Below are 25,034 nucleotides of genomic sequence, written 5' to 3'. Positions count from 1 at the left end.
ATAGCCCCTGGCATGAAATACTGACCGACTCTGGAAAACAGCCCTTTGCTGCTCTCATCTCATTCCTGATCACTCCCTAAAACCAGTGGTAGGATGACCCCCAGTCTCAGGTGAAATGGCAGGTCGTGTAAGGTCATCTGTTGGTTTTAGTCTAGATTCCTCAGGTAAGATACAGCTCCATCTATTTCTGTGCGCTACAACTACCTCAGTAACCTACTTCGAATTTCTAAAGGATTTGAAAGACGCTGAAAAATTCTGAAATGAATGCTGCTACATCTTTCTTTGTAGTCCATCCAAGCTAGTCAGGAGCATCGCCACACCTACAATTACACTCTCATTACAGAACAGAGATGGGACATGTATATCTTATATGTTAGATAAAGTAGGTAGAGCTAGTCAACTAAGTCTTTTTATTAGATACATAACCCACAAATTTGGGGGTAAACAAACCATTTCTTGTAACCAAATACCACGAAGAGATAGATGCTTCCGTTCAACTCACTTCGAAACGATCTTTGAAATCTACCAGATGCAAGGACACGACATAGCATCAAGCAAAATTGTTCAAATTATATCCTTTTGATATTCCCAGCACCAAGGAAATAAATCACTTTATTAGCCAGATGCTGAAAGGTAAGCTAGGTTTTAAGAAACAACTGACAAGGAAACTCCATGAACATAAATGGGCTTGATTACATGCAGTTTGTTAAAAATTCTGTATTCCTAAAATAATGTAAATACCATGCATTCTCCCTATCCTGCCAAAATCAGTGTCAGTGAAACAGCCAGTGATTTTCTGTGGATACACAAATAGTGTCCTTTGGACACCAAAAGGATGGAGTTCAGTTTGTTCCACAACAGTTCAGGAAGTTAATGGCTATCTAAGGGGGAAAAAAAAAACCAAACCCAAAGCACAGAAATCCAACAGAGATGTGACCTAAAAACTGCAAAGGGAAATGGGACTGCAGTTGGTTTGACTAGTTGACCATCACTTGGGAACCTTATATTTGAAATCCGAAGAAGTATTACTAGTGGGGAGAAATGACATTATTGATCAGATTGTGTTTCTGTGTTCACATGGATGAAGTCTGCTCATAATCCTAAAAAGCTGATCAGATGATTGATGCACTCATCCCTCAGCTGAATTGTTCCATGATATAAATTTGGGTGATCAGACTTCTCATTTATTCACATAAAACAGAAACTCTGTTACCCTGTAATTCTGAGTGACATTTCATGGGACATGAACTCCAGTTACCCGTGGGGAGGAAGGGGCTTAGTCAAGGTCCAGCCAGCTTAAGGAGAGATGCGAGTCCATCAGCGTTCTGGAGGCACAAACCCATCCCACAGATGGGCAAGGCAAGAATTACTTTTTTTCTTCTAACAGAAAATTCATTCAAGTTTATCCTATTAAATATTCTACTTGATAAATATAATCAATTTTGATGATTTTCAAAATCTTGAGGTGGTCAGCTTTATGGATCAAAGGAAAAACAAACCCAGGCAATGTCCAAAATTGCTAGAAGAGAGCAGAAGAACTAACAGAGGGCCAGACCAACTGTTTCTCAGGAACACAGAGAAACTAACTTCTACAGGGAAGAGATTTTTGTGATGCTTTTCTTCCTTCACTGATGATTCACCTGCTTCCAAGGGGAAGTTTTCTGTGATTGCTGCCTGTTCATGGTGCATGTTTCCTATCACTCCTCCTCACTAGAGGCTAGACTCTTTGATAGTCATCTCTGCATGAAGGGCTCCTCCATTTTAATCGTGTGAGCAGATTTCTCTAGAGATTTGCAGCTTCCAGATTTTGAAGAGTAAAACCATGACAGCAACTGCAACGACAATGAAGTGTTTATATAGCTTAAGGCCACAACGGGACCATCAATTGCTTCCCCAAACTTGTTACATACAAGTGGATTTTCCTTGATCAAGGCAATTTCAACTTATCCATACATTGTTATCCATATATTGCTAGGAGGAATGTGCTCATGATCATTAACTCTACTGGGATCACTGCACCTCTGTAACAGTCATCATGGTTTGCAATTTTAAAACAGTCCAGCTCAAGAGTGCTCCAAGTCTGATCACTTCTGCTTGTCTCAGGAAGGCTTCCTTTGACACTTGCTACAATACTTAGAGTTTGGGGTGGGAGGGTGAAGGAGGAGTGTTCAATTAGCTAGTTAGTAAGCAAAATATAGATGTGGATATGTTCTTTAAAAAAACCCAAACACCACCACACACATACACCCCAAACCAAAACCAGGATGCTAGGTAGTTCATCAGTTTTCTCAGATAAATACAGATTATGCCATCAGCAACACACAGTGTGGAAAGTCCAGCAAATTTTGTCTGGCACTGATAGTCTTTCCCACAGTAAGGGCTGAAGAACAGGCAAAAGTTTCAGATTATTTTGACATTTACTTACAGAGATTTGGCCATTATATTTATCATATGCTATCGTAAAAGGTTATCCTCAGCAGATGAAGAACTAGCAGAATGAAGAAGAAATGGCAGCGAGGAAGACCTCTGCTATTTCTCGTTGGATTTGTTTCTCACCACTTAGTTGTTGTTCAGTCCCTTAGGACTGGAAAACAATGACTAATCCTTCAAAGGATTTTAATCCCAGGCCCTAGGTGATAATTACAGAGAATCTTCAAGGCTGGGTAAGATTTTTGGACATTTATAGTAAAAGCCTGGAAAGGAAAAAAAAAAAGAGCTAATGCTTCCTGATTAGACAGAAATGCACCGTCTTTCATTATCAACACAATCTCAAAGTTGAGTACTATGGACTTGGTTCCAAGCATCCAGCTGGACAGAGTATACATACAGGACAGTGCCACAGACTACGGAACATATAGGGGCTTGAGCTGTATTGTGCTCTGCAGGGAAGCTGGAAGATGGGGAAGTTTTCACCACCCCTTTTCACTCAGCTCCTCTGAAGATGAGGTGAATTTCTAATGTTTGGTGGGACGTTGTCACTTTGAGAAGTTTGCTGCTCTTTTGAGTGGTGGTTAACGAGCACCGAGGGCAGCACAAGTGCACAAAGGAATATGCATGAAGGATTTTGAGAGCAAGCCAATTCTACACCTGACCCTCACAGAGCTGAGACAGGGTCTCAACCACCTGTCATACAAGATCAACAAGCATCCTTCATCTGCTCAATTTAAACCATTCTTTTTTTTTTTTCTGCCAATCACCTAAACAAAACCTAAAATACATCATTCATTGAAGGCCATGGTCACCTCCAGAAGAATAAAGCTGGGCAGGAAGCCTCTATCAGTAACTGCAATCCCTGTACTATGTAAAACAAAGGGTGTGCACAGGGAGAACACCTCAATAAAAGCACTAAGGACACTATAAAGTCCATAGCTAGCTCTTAAGCTCCTGTATAGACTAAGATAAGAAGTATTTACAAACAAAGTTAGTCAAGTGCAAAAGATCACATGCTCACAGCTCTGTCTCAGCCAGGGACGGCAGGAAAGCACCTAGGTTGCTGGCCTGGCTCCCTGCTTTTTGCCCTTGACTAAAGGAGCATGAAGGCAATTAGGGGCCAGGTGCAGCTGATTAGACAAAGGTGGTGAAAGCACACAGGTTAAATGTACACAGGGAACATGACAATCACAGAATAGCTGAGGCTGGAAACAGCCTCTGGAAGTCATCTGCTCCAACCCCCTGCCCACGAATCCTGGACCATCTCCAGACAGCTTCTGAATGTCTTCAAAGGTGGAGACTCCACCACCTCTCTAGCCAACCTGTGCCAGTGCTCCATCACTTTCACAGTAAAAAAGCATTTCCTGATATTCAGCCAAAACCTCCTACGTTTCCGTTTGTGCCCATTGCTGCTAGTCCTGTCACTGGGCACCATCAAGAGGAGTTTGGATCCATCCTCTTTACACCCTCCTTTTGTACACAGTGGTAAGATCTTCCCCTGAGCCTTGTTCAGGCTGAAGAGTCCCCACTCTCGCAGCCGCTCCTTATATGCGAGGTGGACCAGTCCCTTAATTATCCCTGTGGCTGTTCAGGGGGCTCTCTCTAGTAGCTCCATACCTCTCTTGTACTGGGGAGCCAGACCTGGACACATCACTCCAGGTGTGACCTCATCAGTGCTGAGGAGAAGGATCACCTCCCTCCACCTGCTGGCAATGCTCTTGCTAACGGAGTACAGGAGGCTGTTGGCCGTGTTTGCCACAGGGGAATGTTGGCTCACATTCAGCTTGGTGTCCACCAGGATGCCCAGGTCCCTTCTCTGATACTGGTTGTGTAGTCTGCAGGAAAACCTGGCCATTAAAGTGGGTATTTGAAATTTTACTTATTTTGTAATCAATGCTTAAATATGAGTTGTCTAAAAGGACTTAAGGTGCAGAACCACCCTCCATTCCCCTAGATGAAAACCAGTATTTCCCACTTTCCTCTCCTTTAAGAGAGCTGCTTCATGTGTAACTTCAGATAAAGAGTTTTGAAAGTTACTTGAAGTTATTTGTCACAAACCACTTTGCCTCATTCTCAAGACATGAAGACCACTCGTCGTTCACTGTCTTCATGGCACCTTCATAAATCACCTATGCAAAAGGTACTATAACCATCTTTTGATATGATTTGGCACAGATAGAAAAACAGGTGGAAAGCCAACCTGATGTGAACAGCCCCATCTGGTTCAGTGGGCTGACAGCATCTCTCTGCAATGTACATGTAGTGACATTGGAAAGCAGGCCTCATTTCATTAAAAGTGAAAAGGATAAAATACGAAATGTACTTTCTATTACTGAAGTGGTATTATTGACAAGAATAATTGTTATGGGACAAACATCAGTGTACCTGAGGCAAAAGGAGGAAAAACCCCATGGAGATGTAGTTATTCTAGATCCACAATAGGTAGCTCAACCATATTTGCCTACCTTTTGATCAAAATAACAAAAGACAACAGTTGTTTTTTTTAAAGGTCAGCTTGTATTGAAAATATCTCTGTAAAAACACCTGTAATACTACAAGGTAGTACCAATACAAAATCAGATCAATATTAGCTTTCTTTAAACTGTTAAACTTTATTATAAATTAAAATTTCTTTACAAAAAATTGCACATAATTGACCACTCTTAGGTTCTGATGCACTGGCATTTGCAATAGTTTCTTTAATCTTCAAGTTTAATAGTCTCTGCCGTGAGTCCAATGCAGAAAAGGGTAGTAAGCAACCCTCTTAGAGCCTTCAAGTGCAAGAAGCATACTTGTGGCCACGGCAGTTACACTTTCCTTAAGAGCGGCTGCTTTGTTTTAAATCCTGTAATGAAAAAGTCTCAAAAAAGGTTTAAAAAAGGAAAAACCCAAAATGGACTACTTGTTTTTTTTTTACTGTAAACACAGCCCAGTAAATTAATCCCAAACACAGATCTCTCAGGCATCAGTGAGAGTGTCAAGTGAATCAGGAACAGCAAAACAAAGAAAATAGAAAATAAAAAGAAAACATAAAAAAATAATGTCTGTCATTTTGATTAACTATACTTACGTAGACGACGTTATGAGAATCTGGCAGGGCCCAGAAGCAAGGCCAGACAGGGAGTTCATTTTTCCAGAGGAGGGTCATGTTAATTGTTTCCAGGTTCAAGGAAAGCAGATTGGAGACTTGATATGCTCAGCAATACTCATCTGCCTTACACAGATCTTAGGCATGGATCAGCCTGAAGAATCATTCAACTGATTTTGGCATTTAATAGGACTTATGGCTGACCGTACCCAGCGTTCAGTGATTCTTGCTTTCTGTTCTGTAAGTGTTTAAATTTAAAAGCTCATCTAGGCTGACTCCAACCTCTTGGCACTTGGAAACTAGTTTTCTCAGGTTATCAGTTTTACCTCCTCCTGATGCTTCAAACAAGAGTTGCTGTAAGAGATGGGGAAGCAGATATAAGATTTAGCCAGAGCTTGAGCATCACCACATCTATGGATATGGGATATGCAGAAAATTTATATGAAACCTCAAACTGAATCATAAGGAGAAAACATTACATCTTTCCACAGTGTTGCACATAGAGGTAACTTCTGAAGGGCTCTCTGATATAAATGATGGACCTGTAAAATAAAAACAAGTATTAAAAGTCAGCACAATTTCACACGCTCAAAATGAGTGATCTGAAGCAATAATTTTTAAAATCTGTTTTTAAAAAAGTTTCAAAGTCAAGCATTATAATTGCTACTAAAAGCAAAGGCAAGTTTATGTCTGACCTTAATTCTGACCCTTGTATGCACATGATTAATTACATGAGGACATTCTATTTTTCTTCACAAGATTCTTGCCTCATTCATTGCACAGGATGGAACACGCTCAGGGGATGAAACAGCTTACTGCATATTTCTCACCACACAATATGTAGTCTCAAGGTCTTGCTTATTACATACCATCTCGATGCTGCAATGAAAATAACTGTTTCATAGGGTTTTTTCCTTCAGCATCTATCTATCTGTGCTTTAACAATCACCTTTGCAACTCTCTCTAAAGGAAAAATGTTTTTACCATTTTATGGTTGGAAATACAGGACCCAAATGTTTAATGCAAGTAGTTACTCAAGTCTCCTTCAACTACTGGTATCTAAAGTACCAACTTTAATCAGAGAGTCATTAGGGGAGGTATTTGTTGGCATTTTAAATACTCGTACCCATTTTTATATTCTTTTAGCAAACCTTTACATGACCTCTGAAGGGAATAAATGATGGGTTCTCCAGGAATAAGAAATCCAGAATCTGAATCACAATTAAATTGTAAAACAATATTCTACTTGTTTACTAGAAAACCCAGTTATCTGGAACAGTCACTGATTTGCATAAACAGTTGCAAGTGCTCACTACATCCCAAACTAAGCCCCCCCCCCAAAACAAAACAAAACCCTAACTGCACTGGGTGTGCCTACTTAAGTGATTTTACTCCACACCGTATAGTTAGTCAGGTGGTTGCAGAAGAAAATCTCAAGATTTCTTCTGGGTGTAATCCAGCTACAGTGTTTTACATATGCCTTCATTCTAATTGGTTCATTTTCTTTAAGGACCCTCTTTTTGAAAAATTTGAAATATATTTTTCTAACTTTCTAACCAAACAAAGCAGGAATCTTTTAAGTCACCAGCCTCACTATAGGCAGCGCCTTAAAATGTAGTCCACCTAATACAATGACTGAAGCAGGGATCTGTGACTAATTACAGATTACACCAAACCATCAACATGGAGACAGAATTAAGGTTGAATAGGCAACCATGCCTTTGATATCTCCTGACTTTGAACTATTTGATCTTACAAACCAAATAACTGTCTGCTTGGGGGGTGTTCTTTTTAAACATTCTAGGAGACAGTAAAAAAGCAAAGAAAAGATTTCATATGTGAGTCTAACAATAGCCATGCTACCCATTATGGATCAGTTAGCTTTAATACTGTTTCAAAAGAAAGACTACTGACAGAAAAGAAGGATGCTGAGAAGCAGCCACTACAAAAATGACACAAAAGAAGATACAGCAGAGAAGTAGCTCAGAAACACCACAAGCAAGTGGTGAGTCACAAACCCAGGGCCTCTGGATCCCCCCAATACACAGCATCTTTCCACAGGCAGAAGAATATTTTGAAGGTGACAGCAACAATACCAGGAAGATCCATTCTGTTTGAACTGAAAAGTGACTCAGTTGCTGTGCCAAAACCCTTTTGTATTTGTATATAGAGTGATAAAAAAATGTCTCCCCCCCCAAAGTACCAATAAGTAAACTTGGTTTTTTTGGAGAAAAAGAACTGATGTCTTTGGTGGGGGCGGGTACTCAAACTCTCTACATACATTGGCTTGGGAGACTCACCCTTCCAACTACTTGGACAGATAGTTGTTAGCATCTTCCAGCACAACCACCCTTCCTTCCCTCTACTGTATTTTAAGTGCTAGCAATCTCCTCCAGGTAGACCCCTCCCCCCCCCCAAAAAAAAAACCCACCAAAGTGGGAGAAGAATACAGCTCCCCCCCCAAGTAAGGGAAAGATACACACAAACAGTATGCACAAGTACTCATGATATAATCCATTCTACCTTGATTGCCAAAGATATTTCTCTCACTTGAGGCAAATGTTTCAGTGTTTATACATAGAGTATTTCAACTATCTAGAAATCCTGGGTTTAAGAGATGACCATTGCTTTGGATAAAGCCAAGGTATGAAAAGTTTTACAGAATTTTGTAATTACTCATTTTAGTAAGCTGTGTTGACTTACTTCTCTTTGTCCCATTAGAAAGCATTCGGCAGCAATGGCTCTGAGGAAAAGAAATATATAAAAATATTTATTCTTGAAACATTTTAAATGCCATTAGTGGCAGAATACTGACTGTGGAATGGAATTAAAAATTCCTTGAGAAGAAACTGACTAACTTCCAAAGATGTTAATCTACAGTGAAAAGATAAAAATAGCCATTTTTTAAAAACAACCTTACATGAGCAAGACATTTCAGTGGTTCCCCATTATGAACAAACACTGAAGAAAAAGATCAGTTCAGCATCACTGGATAATGGAGATTACTGCTATTGTGATATATAAAGGGGAGGGTAGAGAGGGGGAGACAGAAGTCAATAGTTGAATTAAAAAGGCAACTTGTAAATACATCATTCATATTTATCTGCATAATATCCATTCACATAAGCCTCCCCAAAAGGGAAGTTCCATTTCTCATTTTAAAAGCATTGACAGTATCTCTGTCTGTTGTAACAAACAGTTACTGTTTACATAATAAGCTAATGAAAGAGAGACTTCCAGTACAAGCCCAATTGGAAGGACGTTTCAGATTTACCTTTGTGATGTAAACCTTATAAACAAAAGCAATATCTATGAAAACAGATGTATGACTGTTGCATTACATTTTCCAGATGGCCAGGCATGTTGGGATATTATATGTAAACATCTTGGCTTGCAGTTTCAGAATTTGAACATTGCTCTCCTCCCAGTATCGCAGAAGCAGTCTGTAAAAGGCATTAATGAGAAAGAAACACTGTTCTAATCACTGGGAACAGAAAAGCAATCCAAAGATACAAACACATTACACAAAATACATTATACCTAATCTGAGCCAAGAGGTGCAAGCAGGGAAAAAAACCCAAGCCACCATATACAATATTGACTGAACACACTCTCCAAACAAAAAAGTTAAGATACACTTTCAGAGAATAACGAAGAAGTGTGAGATTGGAGAGAAAATATGATCTTGGCACATTACAAGATCAATTTTTAGCATGCACAAGGTAACCGTGTGTTTGAAAGGAGGCTGATCAGTTTTACAGTCATATGGCTAGGAGAAACTGTTCAGTCAGTTCTGCTCACCCATTTCATGTAGTATCAACATTGTCTAAGGAAACTGCAAGTTCCTTCTAGACATAATCACAACTTGGTTAAAAATGCAGCCATTCAACTTCGTGTGCCAAAGGCAGGCGTGTCATACTCTCCCCACACCCCCAACCACACACACTTATTTCAAGTCTTGCTTTGAATTCTTTGGGCTCACTGTTGATGACAAACAGTAAGTGTTTGGGGACTTTTCAAAATTATTCAACCAAATGTTCAGGAGTTCGCTGCAGCTGAATACAGTAAAGCATGGACTCTCTAATCCCGGAAGAGAACATTTTGAAATACTGTTCAAGTAAGAATCAGTGTGATGTTTACATTAACTGGTTTTGTTTCCCGTAAGATTTTTTTTCAAAATTAAGAATGGCTTATCTTTGCTAAATAAATGTGAAGTTAAGCCTTAAGGTAGCACTGTTACACACTGGCATATCCATTTTTATTTGTTCCATGCTGGAACTATACTTTTAATAGATCACTAAGTAGCAACAAGATTTTAATATATATCTGACATTTTTCTACACACTTGAAATTTTGACCACTTGTACTCATCACGTAAAATGCAGAGTTAATTCCTGTATAACTATAACCTTTCTGTAGATAGAACAGAACCCTGTCAAATACAAGAAAGATTGAGATGTGAGAAGGCTCAATATGCCTCAAGCAACATGCAATAATAGAGGAAGATTTTTACTTCTATAGTAGAAAGCAAATCATGCATGTCTTGCACAAAAAACAGCAGTTATGTTAACCAGCTGTTTGTCTTGATTACAAGTATTTTTACATACCTCAGTGCAAGTCCAGGATTAGCAGGCATGGTAGAACAAAACCGTTCCAAGGCTTTGGAATGTTGAGATTTTGGAATGCAGCTCAAATAAAAAAGAATTACCTGTAGAATTTGAATTATAAACATTAATCCACTTTATAGCTGTCTAATTTTGCTACGAATAATGGAATGAGAAACTACGAACATTATGACTAAAGTGAGTTACCACCTACAAACCTTATCCCTCCAGGGTACAGAAATCAATTTGTATAATAAAAAGTTAGTGTCAAGTTGCTAACACCACATATTTTAGTCCTTCTAGCCTGCATTTAGCAAGTAAAGAGAAATGCACTGGATGTTAGCAAAATGGGACCCAGGATTTCTATACGCTTTATTCTGCCTAAGTGCTCAACTTGTTTTTTACTCCTACTTCATTTCTTCTGTTTCTCGACCACTGTAATTTCTATGATCAAAACTGACAGCTTAAATACTGTTTCCATCTGCCAGTGTTACAGTTCTGCAGACCCTTCTTGCTCAACCATCTCTTCCCTCCCTTACGCATTTTCTCTTTTCTCTAGGAAAGAATAGCTTGTCATTAACAGCTGTATTCACATTATTAAAGCATGCCATAATGAAGTTTCTCTTTGCCTTACACACCCTTTACTCAAAAGGTCACTGCTAGATAGTCTTCTGCTCAGAACACTACTCTCTTCAGATACTTGTTTCTTTTTCTACTAATTTCTAGCTCTCAGTGTTCATATACTACTGGTGCTGTATTTGAACAAGTAAATTACAGGTACCTGCTAAAAGGTCATCAGTCTCTTTGTTGAATTAAAACCGTCCACAGACACATTTTTACCTTATTATGAAACTCATAATTGGTCCAATAATCAGCAGTACTAAAAGGAATTGGGTATCGTGTGGGGACTGTAACCAGACATCTGTTCACTAGGTCAGTAAAAAGCTTGAATTCTTGAACTTTGTTGTTGGATCCAACAACTTTGCTATTGATAAAAACAAGGTAACTGGAAGAAAAAAAAAAGAAAAAAGATGGTTCTGGTAGCCTTCACTTAATAGTTTTGAGATTAATTTACTTTCCTCCCTTAAGAACTTACTCCAGCCAGATGTTCTGAACAGTTTCCTGCTGCATCACTGCCCCCAGAGCTGCTTCATAAGCATCCAGTGCTTCACCAACACTCACGTGAAGAGACTGGCACAAACTGTTTATATTAAAAGTTAAAAAGTGCTGTATGTCATAAACAATGCATGTTCTTACATATTAAGAGTAAGAAACAATCAAGAACTTCTCATTCTGAGATGCAAGAAAAATCAGCGTTTTCAGGTCAGCAGCATTGTGGACTAATTTATCAGTCAACTTATTAAAACGCCTAAGTCTCAACTGCAGATAATGAAGAATAATACAGAAACCATGCAGTTCAAAATGCAACTCTTAAATAAAAATGAAATATTATGAATTGTCTTCTACTCTTGTAAAGTACCCTTTTACTAATCCTTTTAATAGGGATGCTCTGACTGCTACAGAATGGAGACAAGTCTTGAGTTCGTCTGGAAAGTTCCAGAACAATAAATTTCAGTCATATTAAAACCACTTGAGAAATGGTATCAGACTGTGGCAACAAAATTAGTGTTCTGAAACAAATTCTATTGGGGATCTGGGGTAGAAATATGCTGATCACGTCAGAAAAAAAAACCTGACAAGAATAGTCAAAAAAACCCTTAATTTTGTTCCACAGCTCAAAGAAACTCATGGTCAGACCACCATATATGACCTCACTAAAGACAGAAGTAGACACATTTTTTGACTACGATTCAGCAAACAATCCTTATTTCAAAGTGTAAAGTAACAGTGAAAAAAAGGTAAGACGACTTTCAGTAAGTCATAAGAGGAAAAAAAAAAACCACTCATGAAGAGGAAGGCTAAAGAAATGCAAAAAAGATAGGGCTGATGTTGCTACCTTGCTATAGAACACTCTTGACTAGGGTCACATAATCAGAGTGCCTGATTCTACTCCTGCTTTCCCCAAGAACTACAACTAAATCACCAATTTGCCACTCTTCCTAAAAAACTGTGTGTATATGTTTGTGCACACACATACTCATCTGTACACACAATGATCTTTCAAAGTAAAACATTGTTCCTGGAGCTTTGAGGCTTTGCTGATTTCAATCTGATTATTTTCACTTGGTACAAGCAAACTTTTCTGTCTTTTATCCTCTGTACCTAAAAACAGGAAAGACAGATACATAGGCCCAAATACCTAGGCACTTACTGTAGCAAAACTCAACCACAGAAACACTCAATTACTAGCTCTGAAAGTAATTGAGGCACCTACTTCAAGAGCACTAATTTTCCTCTTAGAAGCAGGTGCTAAAATACAGTAGCATCTGAGCTTAAGTTAAGGTCCCTAATGACAAGGCTAAACAGTGACTTTAAGCATCTTTCTAACAATGTTTCTACTGTGCAAGTACCAAACTTAAAACTGAACTTGCAAAGAGGTAAGTATTTTCAAAAAAAGAATTATTGAAACTGGTATTAATGGACAATATAAAAAGAAAACATTAAGATAACTTAATCTACACCTTACATAAAGGTTTTCTTGAAAACCATACATTTTACCTGTAAGTTGCCCACCAATTAAGAACTACAAGCAACAGTGTTGAAGAAGTTCTGAGGAGTCCTCACTCAGTACATGAAACATTATCATCTTTGCCCCCTTTACTTATCTGAAAACCCAAATAGCTACTTGTGAAGATTGACAAACCCAGGCCATGAAGCGGTAAACTTCTTAAACAGCTTAAGTCAGCATTTCAGTAATCACAGTTATACTAGTGTAAGTTACAGATGGCTAATACTTCGGTGCTTGCCAATCCTGGATATTGCTGCTATCAAAAGGAATGCTGGAAGAAACAAACAAACAAAAGATTGTGTATACATGACAAAGTTCTGTCACCTTTGCGATCTCTTGCAGAAGAAAAGGTCACTTAGCTAAATTACTTTGCTACGGAGGGGCATCTGTAGCTAGTTCCAACTTTATAGTCTGTCGATAGTAGCTCCATAAACAGCTGAAACAGTGGGTCAAGGAAGGTGGGGAGACCAGGGCTAAACAGAGTTAAACAGAGCGGGGGAACTATCATAAAATAAAAGGGAGACAACTGAAAACCAGAAGAACAACACTACTAGCAGCAGCAACCTAAACCAAAAGTAAACAAACAAAAAAAATCATCTTGTGAGATGAACACACCCATTACTGTTCACATAGGGCAGAATTTCTGAAAGATTTCTCAAGTGGAGAATTTAAGTTGATGTGCAGTTCACAGTTCCGTAAAATTGTCTCTGTTGTGCAGCAGGCAGGTAGGTTCTCTAAGGACTGGCAGATTATTTATTGAAAGAACCCAAAGTGATATACCCTTAGACAAATAATGAATGTTCTGCTTTTGAAAACACAATTTACTGAGACTCAATAGCTGTTTCTCAGAAATACTTTACAAAAGTCTCACCAGTAGATCTGCCACAGATACGGGATTTGCTGGTTTACAACATCATCTGTAAGATGCTCTTTATAGAGAGGTGATGTAAATTCAATTGGCATTGGAAAATTCAAGAGGTATCTGCAAGAGAAAAAAGTAGTAGTAAGTGAGAATAACCCTCTACATGGAAGAGTCCTATGTGGATGTAACATTTAGTTCTGAAATCCAGTTCGTGGGTCATATTAAAAAAAAAGATGCACTTTTCCTAGATTTTAGTTTAACTCTATCCAGATAGAATTTATACAGAAAGCATTACACAGAAATATAGAAATAGTTAATATAGAAAGCATTTACTCCCTCATTATGTACAAAGTTAAATATTGCTTTATATCTCAGACTTCTCCCTCCCCATATAAAATACATCAAGGTACAATCATCTACATAGTCAGCTAAGCTGCACTGCCGGTACTCAATTTAATATTAACAAATGTAAGCAGGAATAAAATCTAACGCCTAACCTGGAGACACAAACATTTCAAAGCCTCATCTGCATAAGCTTTAGCACAGGTCTTCCTTTGAAGGCCTTCAGAGGCATCTATTTTGACTTCAAAACTTCAGTAAGTCTCTCAATTAGGTGCTATAATTCAAGTGGAAAATCAGCAGGCAGATATGAGCCTGTGCCTTTTCAGCAACAATAATCTGCTGATTAATAGCATGCTGGACCTCTGAACTGACGTCTTTTGTGGGTGTGTAAATATAGTATTTTAGGTATGCAATTTTAAGCTCCTAGCTTTGGGCTGGGGAGGGGTGGGGGGGGTGGAACCACAAGCAACTGTGGCATACATATGATTGATTTTCATTCCCCAAATCCAGACATTAAACTTGCAGACTGTTTTATCTTTAAATGCCTGTGGTTTTACAATCTAGCGTATATGCACAAACAAGAACTATAAACCTTATAAACTACCAAATCATAATCCACTGAAGTTTTAGCAAAACATGCTAAGCTAAAAACAGAGGATTTTAGAAGTTCTAGACTGTCTTGTCTTTCAAGAAAATGCCAACATTACTGAAATTTAAGTAGAAAAAACATTCTAAATGTACCTTAAGAGATCCATGGGACCGTGCTGTTGGCATGTATCCTCAAAGAAAGCTGCCACAAAATCTTGCAACAGCGGAAGAATACTGCTTGACCTTTCCTGTTTTGGGGTTTTATTTTTTAAAAATAAAAAAAATTAAAATCAGACATAAACCTGAAAATGACGAGAACAAGTTAAGCACAATAAATAACAAGTGGTGTGTCTATCTCTGCAACACTCCATTATCTTCATTCTCTCAAGAATGAAGTTTAACTGGGTCAGTCAAAAAGTAGCAGGAAAAAAGCTGAAAACATTACAGAGTTTACTGTTAATTTCTGTTATTCTTTCTTAAGGTTATTAGCACTGGATTAGAAAAATCTGAACTGCAAGTTAATGATTTTATGTAATTCCTTTGATTTTCTTCAATCATGTCACTAATCTTGCCAACTCTATCTTTCCCATCTATATATATAAAGGAGTACGAGACATTACAAAAATGTCATGAAGATTAATCAATTTAGTAAATGTTTGAAACAACACACAAAACTCAAACTTTGGAAAGCCAACAGACCAACAAAATGAGTTTTGGAGTGGAGTATTACCTGTGAAACAAGGAATTTACACAACTGATAAAAAATTTCTGCATTCTGAGGATACTTCTCAAAAGCTCCAGTCCACACTTTGTAGGCATTGTCACTCTGCTCCATCTGCAAATACAAGGTGGCCAAACTCTCCAAGAGCTGACAGTTGTTAGGGCAGAGCTCCAATAAAGATCTACAAAGTTCTGCAGCAGACTCCCACCTTAAAGAGAAATAAAGGTAAGCTTTCAAAAAAGCAGAGGAGTACTCCAATTAACAATGTCTTGAAATAACTTACCTTTCAAGAAGCTTCAGCAAAGCTATCATGTTTCTGTAGAGAGGAAAGCAGATAGCTATTCTTTTGTCAGCCTCAAGGCTTTCATCAGTACATGTTTTGACCGCATCTTCAAAACAAAAAGTATAAAATCAAGCCTTTAGACCTCAAGCAACATCAAAGTTATCTGAAGTCTTAACATAATAAAAAGTCTCATTTAACATAATGAAAATATGTAAGTGTGGAAAGGTATTTCTGAGCATGCTGCTTTTGCAAGTTCTTAAAAAAAGGAAGATGACCATCTTTGGAAAAGCTTTCTTAACACTCATCACCACAGTGTAAAAACAAGTCTTTCAGAAGTTTCATCCTTCATTCATTTAAAAACAGGAAACATCCTACTAATGAAATGTTAAAGCCACATTACAGATAGCAGTCTATCACTATACTTAAAACTACATTCCAGGATTTCCAGCATAGCTGCTGAAAGCTATTGAGACAAAAGCTAATGCAGGATATTATTTTTCCTCTCAGCATAATAAAAAGTTACCCAACAATGAACACCCCATAATGAACACCCCATTATCATGGCTAGACTGCCTTCACTCCCACCACTGGGCTACTCAATCTATCCTTGAGCATTTCCACACTGCATTACCAGCTGCAGCATTCTCAGTGGCAATTCAATATCACTGCTGGCTAACATGCTAAGTACTGACATTTATACAATGCTATTATAAAGTCTACTTCTGGCAGCACCACAAGTCAAGAATTCAATTTCTTCTAGTATCTTCATTTTACATCTTTAAAAAAAATTATTCCATTTACTTAAATTTTTAATGAAGACAAACACATGCATTGCTCTGCCTCTTCTAAGGAAACACACTAATCTTCCAGGAAAGTAACTTTGCAATAGACAAATCCCATTAAGCGGAGGGAGGGTAAGAGAGAGAATGACAACAGAAGCCCAAGAAAACTAGCAATGTCATACTGTCACAAGCCACTGGTCTTTATCTTGATAGAATATCATAGTTCAGAGAAAAAGCTATAGCTTTGAACCACAGATAAAACACTCAGTGTGTGTTAAGTACCCAAGAACACTGACTCTCCCCACTGTTCTGTTCAAATCAAGATGAAATATTCACTGGATTAATCCCAATGGCTTAACAGTCATCAGCAATATTGCACTGCCTTGAAATTCTAAAAGCTGGAGAATACTTCTTGATTTATAAGCAGCGAGTAATGTATTAAGTAGTTTACCTCCTTAATCTTACCTTCAAACATAGCTAACAGCGTATCAGGATCAGTCTTCACATCTTGAACTGTTTGCCATGGTATTAAAAATGGCTCTTTGTTCACGACCCTTGAAGGACTGACATTAGCTGGATCATAGAACTTGACTGGGAGAATGCCAAATTCAGTTAGATGTATGTAAGCCAGCCAAGCCAAGCAACGGTCACTTACAGTAAGGCGTTCTGATATTATCTTTTCATTTGCTGATTTTAAAGCATTCTGTAAAGGTTAAAAGAAATATAATGTATTTCAACCATAAAATCTTTAAGATCTGAGAATGAGAAAAGGAAATAGGAAGAACAAGTTTTAATATTCTCGAATCTTTTCCATAGAAGCGACAGGAACTAATTCTTTATGTCAGCCATGATTATATTTGGCTTACGTGAATGTGTGACTGTATTCAAATCACATGCATAATTTCTAGTAACAGGTTTAGAAAAACTGAAGATCATTATTTTGAAGAGTGAACAGAGATAGACTTTGAAAACATGCATCTCCCAACATGTGTTCCATTTTTCTGCTTAATTCTTGGACAATTACTTCCAGTTGCATAGAAATAATACATTAGCCCTAGAGACAACTCATCTAGAAGTTGAATTCAGCTTCTTATATTCTACCGGGTTTTGTGGTTTACAGGGTTCTTTTGTTTGTTCAATGGTTTGGTGTTTTGTTTTTTTTTTTATTAAGTGTAGTTCTATAGCTACTAAGTTACAGCTATCCAAGTCTACTGAAAGCACCACCATCTCTAGACATTGTTTAAAAAAAATGTGTTGGAAACGTTACTGAGAACAAGGATACTGCTTCAAATTTCCCTACCAGTCATATGCAAAACTAGACTAGTCCAGTTAAATTGGCAGATCCCAAATAAAATCATTAGAGCATGCAATTAGACAAAGTCTAAACACAATTGCTCCTAAAACAGAACAGAATCTCGTGGCTAGTGATGCGCCAACATTTTTCGGGATAAATGCAGGACAATAGAAGGCACTTTCAAGGGAATGAAAGTACTTGCAAATTTAGGCAAAATTCAGCAGACACTTCTCCTGTAATAGGTGAAAACTGAAGTTTCAAAAACATTTCACTTATTCACCCTTCAAAATATTTATTTCAGAAAATTTGCTTTCAAGTTTCGAAGAGACACATTGCTACTTACTCTGAAGTAGCATTTACTTAGAAATTATCTTCTCTTAATTATGGTTAAATAATCTCTCCCCAAAACATTCTGTTCAACTACACACTTCAGATGAATATAAAAACCAAAAAACGTTTGGTTTTGTGATGCTTTGGGGAAAGGTAAGGGAAACCAACCCATGTTGTTCTCCCATACACACTGGACTTCTATCTCAATTTGACACAGTTTTTTCTCCCTCTGTTCTTTGTTCATTCAGTCAAACATTCAGAGTTACATTTATCAGTAATGCTGTGTTTAGAATAGCTTTTGGAGGAAGTCAACACAGCATTACACTTTTCTATTTAAACTGGAGCTACAAAAAAAAACCCCGGCATTACAGCCTTAAACCACAGAGCTGAGCCATGTTTTATGGTGTAGCAAGCAAAAGGTGCCATCTGCTGGTAGGAATGAAAAAACTTGCAGCCGAAAACTACAAGCAACTCCCACCTCCAGCAGGACGATTTCTCGCCTTCATCCACCATTTCTGTTGTCTACAGAACAGTTACAGTGACCTAAATTCTTTCTGGAGTCACAATAAAAGCCTGAGATAACTCTATGACTTTGGAGTTCATGGGACTAATGCAGTCTGATTTAACAAGACTCCAAAGTTTGGAGGAGAGCAGTGCTGTTAGGTAACATCATGCTATGTTCTTTCCCAAGAACTACTAGTTTGATAATTTCTGCAGCAATAAACATTTCAGTACCTGAGGCAATACATTACTCACAGGCCCTTCACTGCAGAAAAAGCGTTCTATGGCTTACAAGAAATCAAGTAGTAAAGCAATTCCCTGGGAATTATTTTGAGATGTAGTAGTCTAGGTTATTAGCTACACAAGCAAAGCAAAATAGGAAACAAAAACCCCAAAGGTATACCCAAATTTTACAACGGCATCGTATCTCAAAACAAATGTCTCTAGGAGAATTCCTTTGGCAAGTAAAGGAAGGAACAGTTCTTCAAAAGTTGGCACTCAAGAGTCACAGGCATTAGAAAGCTAAAGGTACAAAGACAATTCCTGGGGTCGTAACCTGGAAGTTACCTGCAGCAGAACAAGAGCATTCTGATGTCTTCCTGTAAACAGGCTTAATTGAACCCTATACAGGAGAGTCTCCAGCAGCTGAAAGGACAAGAGATTTGGATTTTCTTCTCCCCCTGTCACTTCCATTAGGAACTGTAGCATCCTCCCACAAACATAGTCTTTTCCATCAAAGGAATTCTCCAAATTCAGAAACTAGAGAGAAATAATTAATAATAATAATAGTGAAGCTTCTAGGTTAAAGTTTAAAATCACATGAAGCACAAACTTCAGATAATGTCTTTTACCATGAACCATATTTCCCTCCCTCAAACCATATTTTCACATTAAAACTCAAAAAATACTGTTTAAGTATTAAAGTTCAAATAGTCAAAGTTAAATTTTTTAAGCTTAAGTAACAAAAAATAACAAATGTAACATCTTGATTTTAAATAACTTTTATTACCTGAGGACAAGTGATGATTTCTACAAATATCTTTCAAACAGAACTTCGAATCGCTTCATTTTTCTGAGCGACTTTTGAGTTTTCAAAAAGCTGTAGTATTGTTCGTTTCACACTTTCCCTGTCATATGTACTGGTTTTCTACAGTAGAAAATGCACACTTACATGAACATTTCATGTAAAACTTTTTTTTTTTTTTACTTACTGTCCACCAGATTTGATAAGAGGGAGCATATTCCACTGCTGTTTCACACATTTCCTGTATCTCCTCCTTGGTTCCTCTTTTTGAGAAGAGTCTGAGGTAATGACACCAAATTTCAGGATTTTCTTTGTTGTTCTCAAGAGCTCGAGCCAAAACATTTAAAGTAGAATCTAAACACTCAGATGATGAGCTGTAAAAATTAAAAAAGCACTCACATCAACTGTGTTAGTATTATGACTTAATATCAAATATGAAAATGGATGCTTATAATTAGAAGTGACACACAGTCAGCCATTTTTTTAACATGTGCTGTCCTTTACTACGAAAATTTCAAAGTTTCAGTAAGTTTTCATCCTTCAAAGGTTGTTATTATTAGGTGCAATTATCACACTGGATGGAAAAAGAAGTTTCCTAGGAAAAGAGTGCCAATTCAAATAAGAGTCCAATTTAATGAAAAATGGGTAAGATTCATCTGTAAGCAGAAGTCTCAAGCTGCAATCATATAAAGGCATTAACATCATAGAGACTTAAAAACTTAAGTAGAAATTTCAAAAGCTTAGTGAAGTAAGAATATTTTTGTACATATTTAGTTTACTTTCTACAGTCAAATACAAGCCTTTATTTCAGGTTACTATGCATATCATGGGGGTTTTCTCTGCCTCTAAACCATTAAAAAAAAAAAAGGAGATTTTACTTTTTGAGATAACTATCATGAGATGATACCAGCAAAGTGATAAAAGAGTAGCTCAAATAACTGACTATATTGCAAACCACAGAGCTGAGCTTTAATTCATAAACAAACTTCCATAAAACCACAGAAAGCTTCTGAGGTTGCATTTATTCTGAAAACATCTTTAGAAGTTACTTTACATAGACATTTATGAGAGGAGAAACACATGTCCCAAAACAAAACTAACACAGTTAACCATGGATAAGCCTGAAGCCTTCCCAATCCCTTCTATCACCACTGCCACCTACCAAACCACTCGGTTTCCTCAGAGTAGTGAGGCGGGTGGGAGACACGGGGGGAATGGGGGAGGTGGCTGTTTTAAGACAAGGATGCATCGTCTTCCATTAGGTTTTCTCCCTTCTTTTCTTGGTCTTTTTCCAGGCACACTTATATTTAGAAAGTGTGCTCTTCTCACCCTGCCACTTGCTGGTAGCGTTTTCTTTGAGTACTGGCCTTTCCAGTTCTATCCCTTCTAGTGTTCAAGCAGCTATCGATACAGCTAAACTGGTATTTTGCTACATTTTCCATTACCTACAGTTTACACAAGACTTTTAAAGACAGAGCTGCTCCTCCCCATTCCTTTTCCTCCCTGCTGCAGCTGCTTAAGCCAGTACCTCACTACTGAAATTGAAGTCAGTCTCTAGAATGAAACCACCATGACAGAATTCCTACTGAAATTATCTGATTGCCAATAAGAACATGGTACGCTGCAGAATAATTTAGAAGAACAGAAACTAGAGAAACTTAGAAAGCCAAAAGTTAAAAAATTACAAAATAAGAAAGTCAGTGTTAACCGGACCGCTTCCACAGGGATAAAACCATATAGCAGAACTGTTCTCATAAGAAACACTTTCTGATAAAAGTAATTTCAAACAGTATTACAATCATTCACTCTGTAAAGGAGAAACTGATTGGAGTTTATTGGTCCGCTGCTTTATCACTGGAAGTACAACATTCCACTGTAATCTTGGAAATACATTAGACTGTGCACTTTTCAAACACAAACAATTATTTCTCCCACACTACTTTCCATCAACTTCCATTCTGAATCAGAACCTACCTAAAGATAAACTGTCAGTGTAATTTATTACTCACATACTATAGTGCATACAGTAGGAAATCTAATCTATTTTTTAACCTGCTTTTAAGTAACAAATTATTTGTGGCATTGTTGAAGAAAGTTCTTTAACATCAGAAAGGAAACTTGATCATAGCAGCATGGGTAAAGCACAAAATGAAGTCTAAAACATATCAGACTTACCCTTCATTTTGATTCAAGTATTTGTATGCAAGTTTAATCCAAAGCTGTACATCACAGGGGTTTTCTTGGACACTTGCCTCCAAGTTGGAAATGTCATCAGTCTCGCTTGTAAAATATCGGACATCATCTGGAGTCACCACAGCATCAAGAGCTGGAACTCTTTTTTTATGTTCTGTGGGATGGGCTGCAAATTAAAAAAAGTTAAAAAATGTTTCTTTTCAAAACAGAATTGACCTGTAAAATTAGAAATCATACAAGGGGTGGCATTTATATATTTCAAGTGTAGCCTTTGACCAGAGCAAAACAGAGTTATTTCAATATCCCCTAAAACTTAGAACTGTGTAGTCTGTAGAAAACTGGTTATATTTCAAAAGCAAAGGCAAGAAATAAATAGTAGTAAAAGGCTGCTTTGATCAATTAAGGCAGTTCATTAGGCAGCATTAGGAAACAGACACATCTGACAAAAAAAATTATCTCAATTCTGAGTCTCTAAAAATCCTTTTTACAGGATTTGCTAACAAATCCTAAAGCTCCCACTTGAATGAGTCACATGTGAAACACTGTCAGGGTACTGATGCTCTAGCAAGCTTCCAAGTCTCAAATGCTGTTTAACAGCAGCTTTTTTTAACTCTTGACCTCAACACCAAATACTATCTCTGTACAAGTTTAAGTAAAACTGTAAGTTTTACTACTTACAGTTCTGGGAGGGAAAAATAAAAATTAAAAAAATCCTAATGGTCTATGGGCAAAGCCGAAACATTCTAGGGAAATAGTTCCTTATATTCCTTTTAAGAACAGGTAAGTAGAAATTCTACCTTAACTTCCAGTCACACATTATACTTTTTTTTTTCCCCTTAAATACAACAAATTCAGTTCAAACTTTACCCAGAAATTTATGCAAAATAAAGTTTGCATGCAGGAAATACGAAGTCAAGAGCTATTAAAAGCACTGGTTTTCTTAAGAACCACTTCAAAAATTAGGTGGTGGGAAGAGGTTGGCAGGTATTTTCCCCCAGTACTCTTTTTCAATGGATGCCACACATCCAGATTACCATATTTAATAGGTCCAACGAACTGTTCCTCTTCACTGCTGCTACTATCTAACAGAGGTTTCCTCCAGTACTTTGGTCTCCATTTCCTTTTATCTTTCCATGTTGTAAATGGAGGTGCTGTAAACAAGCAAAGTAGTAACAATTCTTTTACTTTTCTGTATTCAAGCTTAAAACATCTTTGCTAATAAAGACTTTAGATAGCAACGTTCTGTGAGTGCAACACAAGTGTATAAGTTTCAACACTACTTATTTAAAATCTATTGTGCTCAAGTGCATAAGTTACTTTTCCAAACTGGACTCCAAAACTATTATATTATTGCCTTAAACTCTGCTGCCTTTATTTTACCACAAGCAGAATTTATAGCACTGAGATAAACTAAGCAACAACAAAAAAATTGTTCTTCTACAAAATCATCAGGGTACTTATAATTTTATATATAAATTTTTAAAAGTTTATATTGTATTTAATCTACCAAGATACTTACTGTGACTTTTACTCTCATTGACATTGCTGGCCAGAAGAACAGCCATCTGATCCACTGACATACGGTCTCTGTTTATACCAAAAAGTTTTTCAACATATTTTTCTGAAACAAGAATATTTGTATCTTAAGTAAACACATAAATGAAAATGGATACGTACCTTAACAGCAATTTAGCACAACCTATGCTGAATTCATGAAATATGACTGCTTCAAGAGTATGGTAACTTAACATACTAAACCAAAGAAATTAAAAACTGAAAAAGTTCTGTTCAGCAACTTGCCTATATGGCAACAGCGTTGTTATAAAATTCCAGCTCCACTGAAACAGACCAGTCCAGCAGTTACAAAAAGAAGTGAGGAAGGGGAGAGGGAAAGATTCCATGCCCATTGCTCCCCGATTCCCTGAATCCCAGTGATACTTTATTTTTCCAAGTGAAATGTTCCACAGATCAATGATTTTTTTCTTTCTGTAAAGACACCAAGGTAACTACCCACTACAAAGGACTGAACTGAACAACTGCAGAAACCTATCTTTTCATATAGCTATATCTTATATATTGTTTCACATCAAAGTCCTTGCACCCAGAGCTTTTAACAAAAGCCACTCCCTTCAGAAATGAATCTTTGTATAGAAAAGTGAGCAAAAGACTCTTAAGAACCTGTGGCAGTGCTGATTTCCTCATCAGTGCTTTTTTCTGAACAGCCAATCAGTTCTAAGTTGTAAGACAGAATATCCTGAAACAGCTGCTTACGGCTAAGAGTGCAATCCTTCATGTGCTGCCTAAAACAAACAAATAAGCAATTAATATATTTATCACAGCAAGAATTTAATAAGCCTTATAACTAGAAAGTTGGTTTTAGACAGGAGGATGAGGCATAAAGAAAATCATACCCACAGAAAACACTGTAGCCTACTTTGAAATTTATGTTAAAATACATCTGGGTCTTCTCTAAACTTAAACCTGCATCAGTAACTTAATCCTAGTCTTCATTACTTCACTATAGCCTTACTCTTTAAAATAAACCTCTACTCACTTGCTTCGCACTAACACAAAACCACAGTATTTAGAACTTTCCAGTTCAAACAAGGTAGTTTTAAGAATTAGGTATCACTTTGTGTTTAAAAGATTCAAACTATAGTTTGACAGTAACAGCTAAAAGCTGATCCAAAAAGCTATCTGCCACCAAAAAGGGAAAAAAAAAAAAGAGAGCTGAAGTCCACTTCTGTTGTATTTTTCCAGTAGTTAGAAGCTTCCAAATTGAGTTTATTCCTGACCAATTCATATCCATTTGCTCTTGTACGAACTTCTAAAAATCTACTGCACAACTTGTTTAACAAACTATTTTTAATATAACACCAGGCTTCAAAGAAAAAAACATAGCCAGTATTTTCCCAGAAAATTGGAATTCCACTACTTCAATAGGGGTTTTTTTTTTACATAATCACATAGTATTTGGCGCATGCTTTATTTGGTTAGCAGCACGATATAACTCTAGTGTGCTTAACAGTATCAACCACTACCTGAGGTTCCATGGTGGTCTGAAGTTATGCTGAAGCTATAAAGCAAGAGGAGTCCCATCTGAATTACAAGGCAACCAAAAGATGAAATATTCTCTAACAGTCCATACTGCTTTTCTAAATTTACATCTAAAGAACCTCCTTTCTTCATGGCTTAGACGAAAGGTTTTTTTTCCTGCCAACCAAGTATCTGCAATAGGGTATTAAAAAAAACTTTCTTATCTAGAACTTGCGCACAGGATCATAAATCCAGACCTTTTAAAGAAATGAAAAACATGCCTATTTTGGTCTTTGAGTCAGACATCTAGAAGAGAAGTTCAGTTCA

General features: G+C 37.3%; 1 protein-coding gene across 4 annotated transcripts in view; it reads right to left on the bottom strand.

Moving 5' to 3' along the window:
- Window positions 1-5,017: 5,017 nt before the first annotated feature.
- ZFC3H1 (zinc finger C3H1-type containing) overlaps window positions 5,018-25,034 on the bottom strand; it is a 43,366-nt gene continuing 23,349 nt past the window's right edge. For 2 of the 4 annotated variants that reach the window (XM_075058091.1, XM_075058090.1), the window contains exons 18-35: window positions 23,850-23,971; window positions 23,191-23,292; window positions 22,706-22,822; window positions 21,654-21,837; window positions 19,666-19,852; window positions 19,022-19,213; window positions 16,795-17,032; window positions 15,548-15,653; window positions 15,274-15,472; window positions 14,697-14,791; window positions 13,623-13,733; window positions 11,219-11,323; window positions 10,963-11,128; window positions 10,126-10,226; window positions 8,860-8,961; window positions 8,222-8,261; window positions 5,998-6,060; window positions 5,018-5,872 (exon numbers count right to left, since the gene is read on the bottom strand). In XM_075058091.1, coding sequence (XP_074914192.1) covers window positions 5,735-5,872; window positions 5,998-6,060; window positions 8,222-8,261; window positions 8,860-8,961; window positions 10,126-10,226; window positions 10,963-11,128; window positions 11,219-11,323; window positions 13,623-13,733; window positions 14,697-14,791; window positions 15,274-15,472; window positions 15,548-15,653; window positions 16,795-17,032; window positions 19,022-19,213; window positions 19,666-19,852; window positions 21,654-21,837; window positions 22,706-22,822; window positions 23,191-23,292; window positions 23,850-23,971 — 2,368 coding nt within the window. In that variant the 3' untranslated portion in view covers window positions 5,018-5,734. The other 2 variants (XM_075058092.1, XM_075058093.1) reach the window with 2 other exon arrangements.

The sequence above is a fragment of the Buteo buteo genome, chromosome 26 (assembly GCF_964188355.1).
Source record: "Buteo buteo chromosome 26, bButBut1.hap1.1, whole genome shotgun sequence".
Taxonomy (NCBI): domain Eukaryota; kingdom Metazoa; phylum Chordata; class Aves; order Accipitriformes; family Accipitridae; genus Buteo; species Buteo buteo.
The sequence above is the reverse complement of the archived record's forward strand: the minus strand, read 5'-3'. Positions and strand labels throughout refer to the sequence as shown.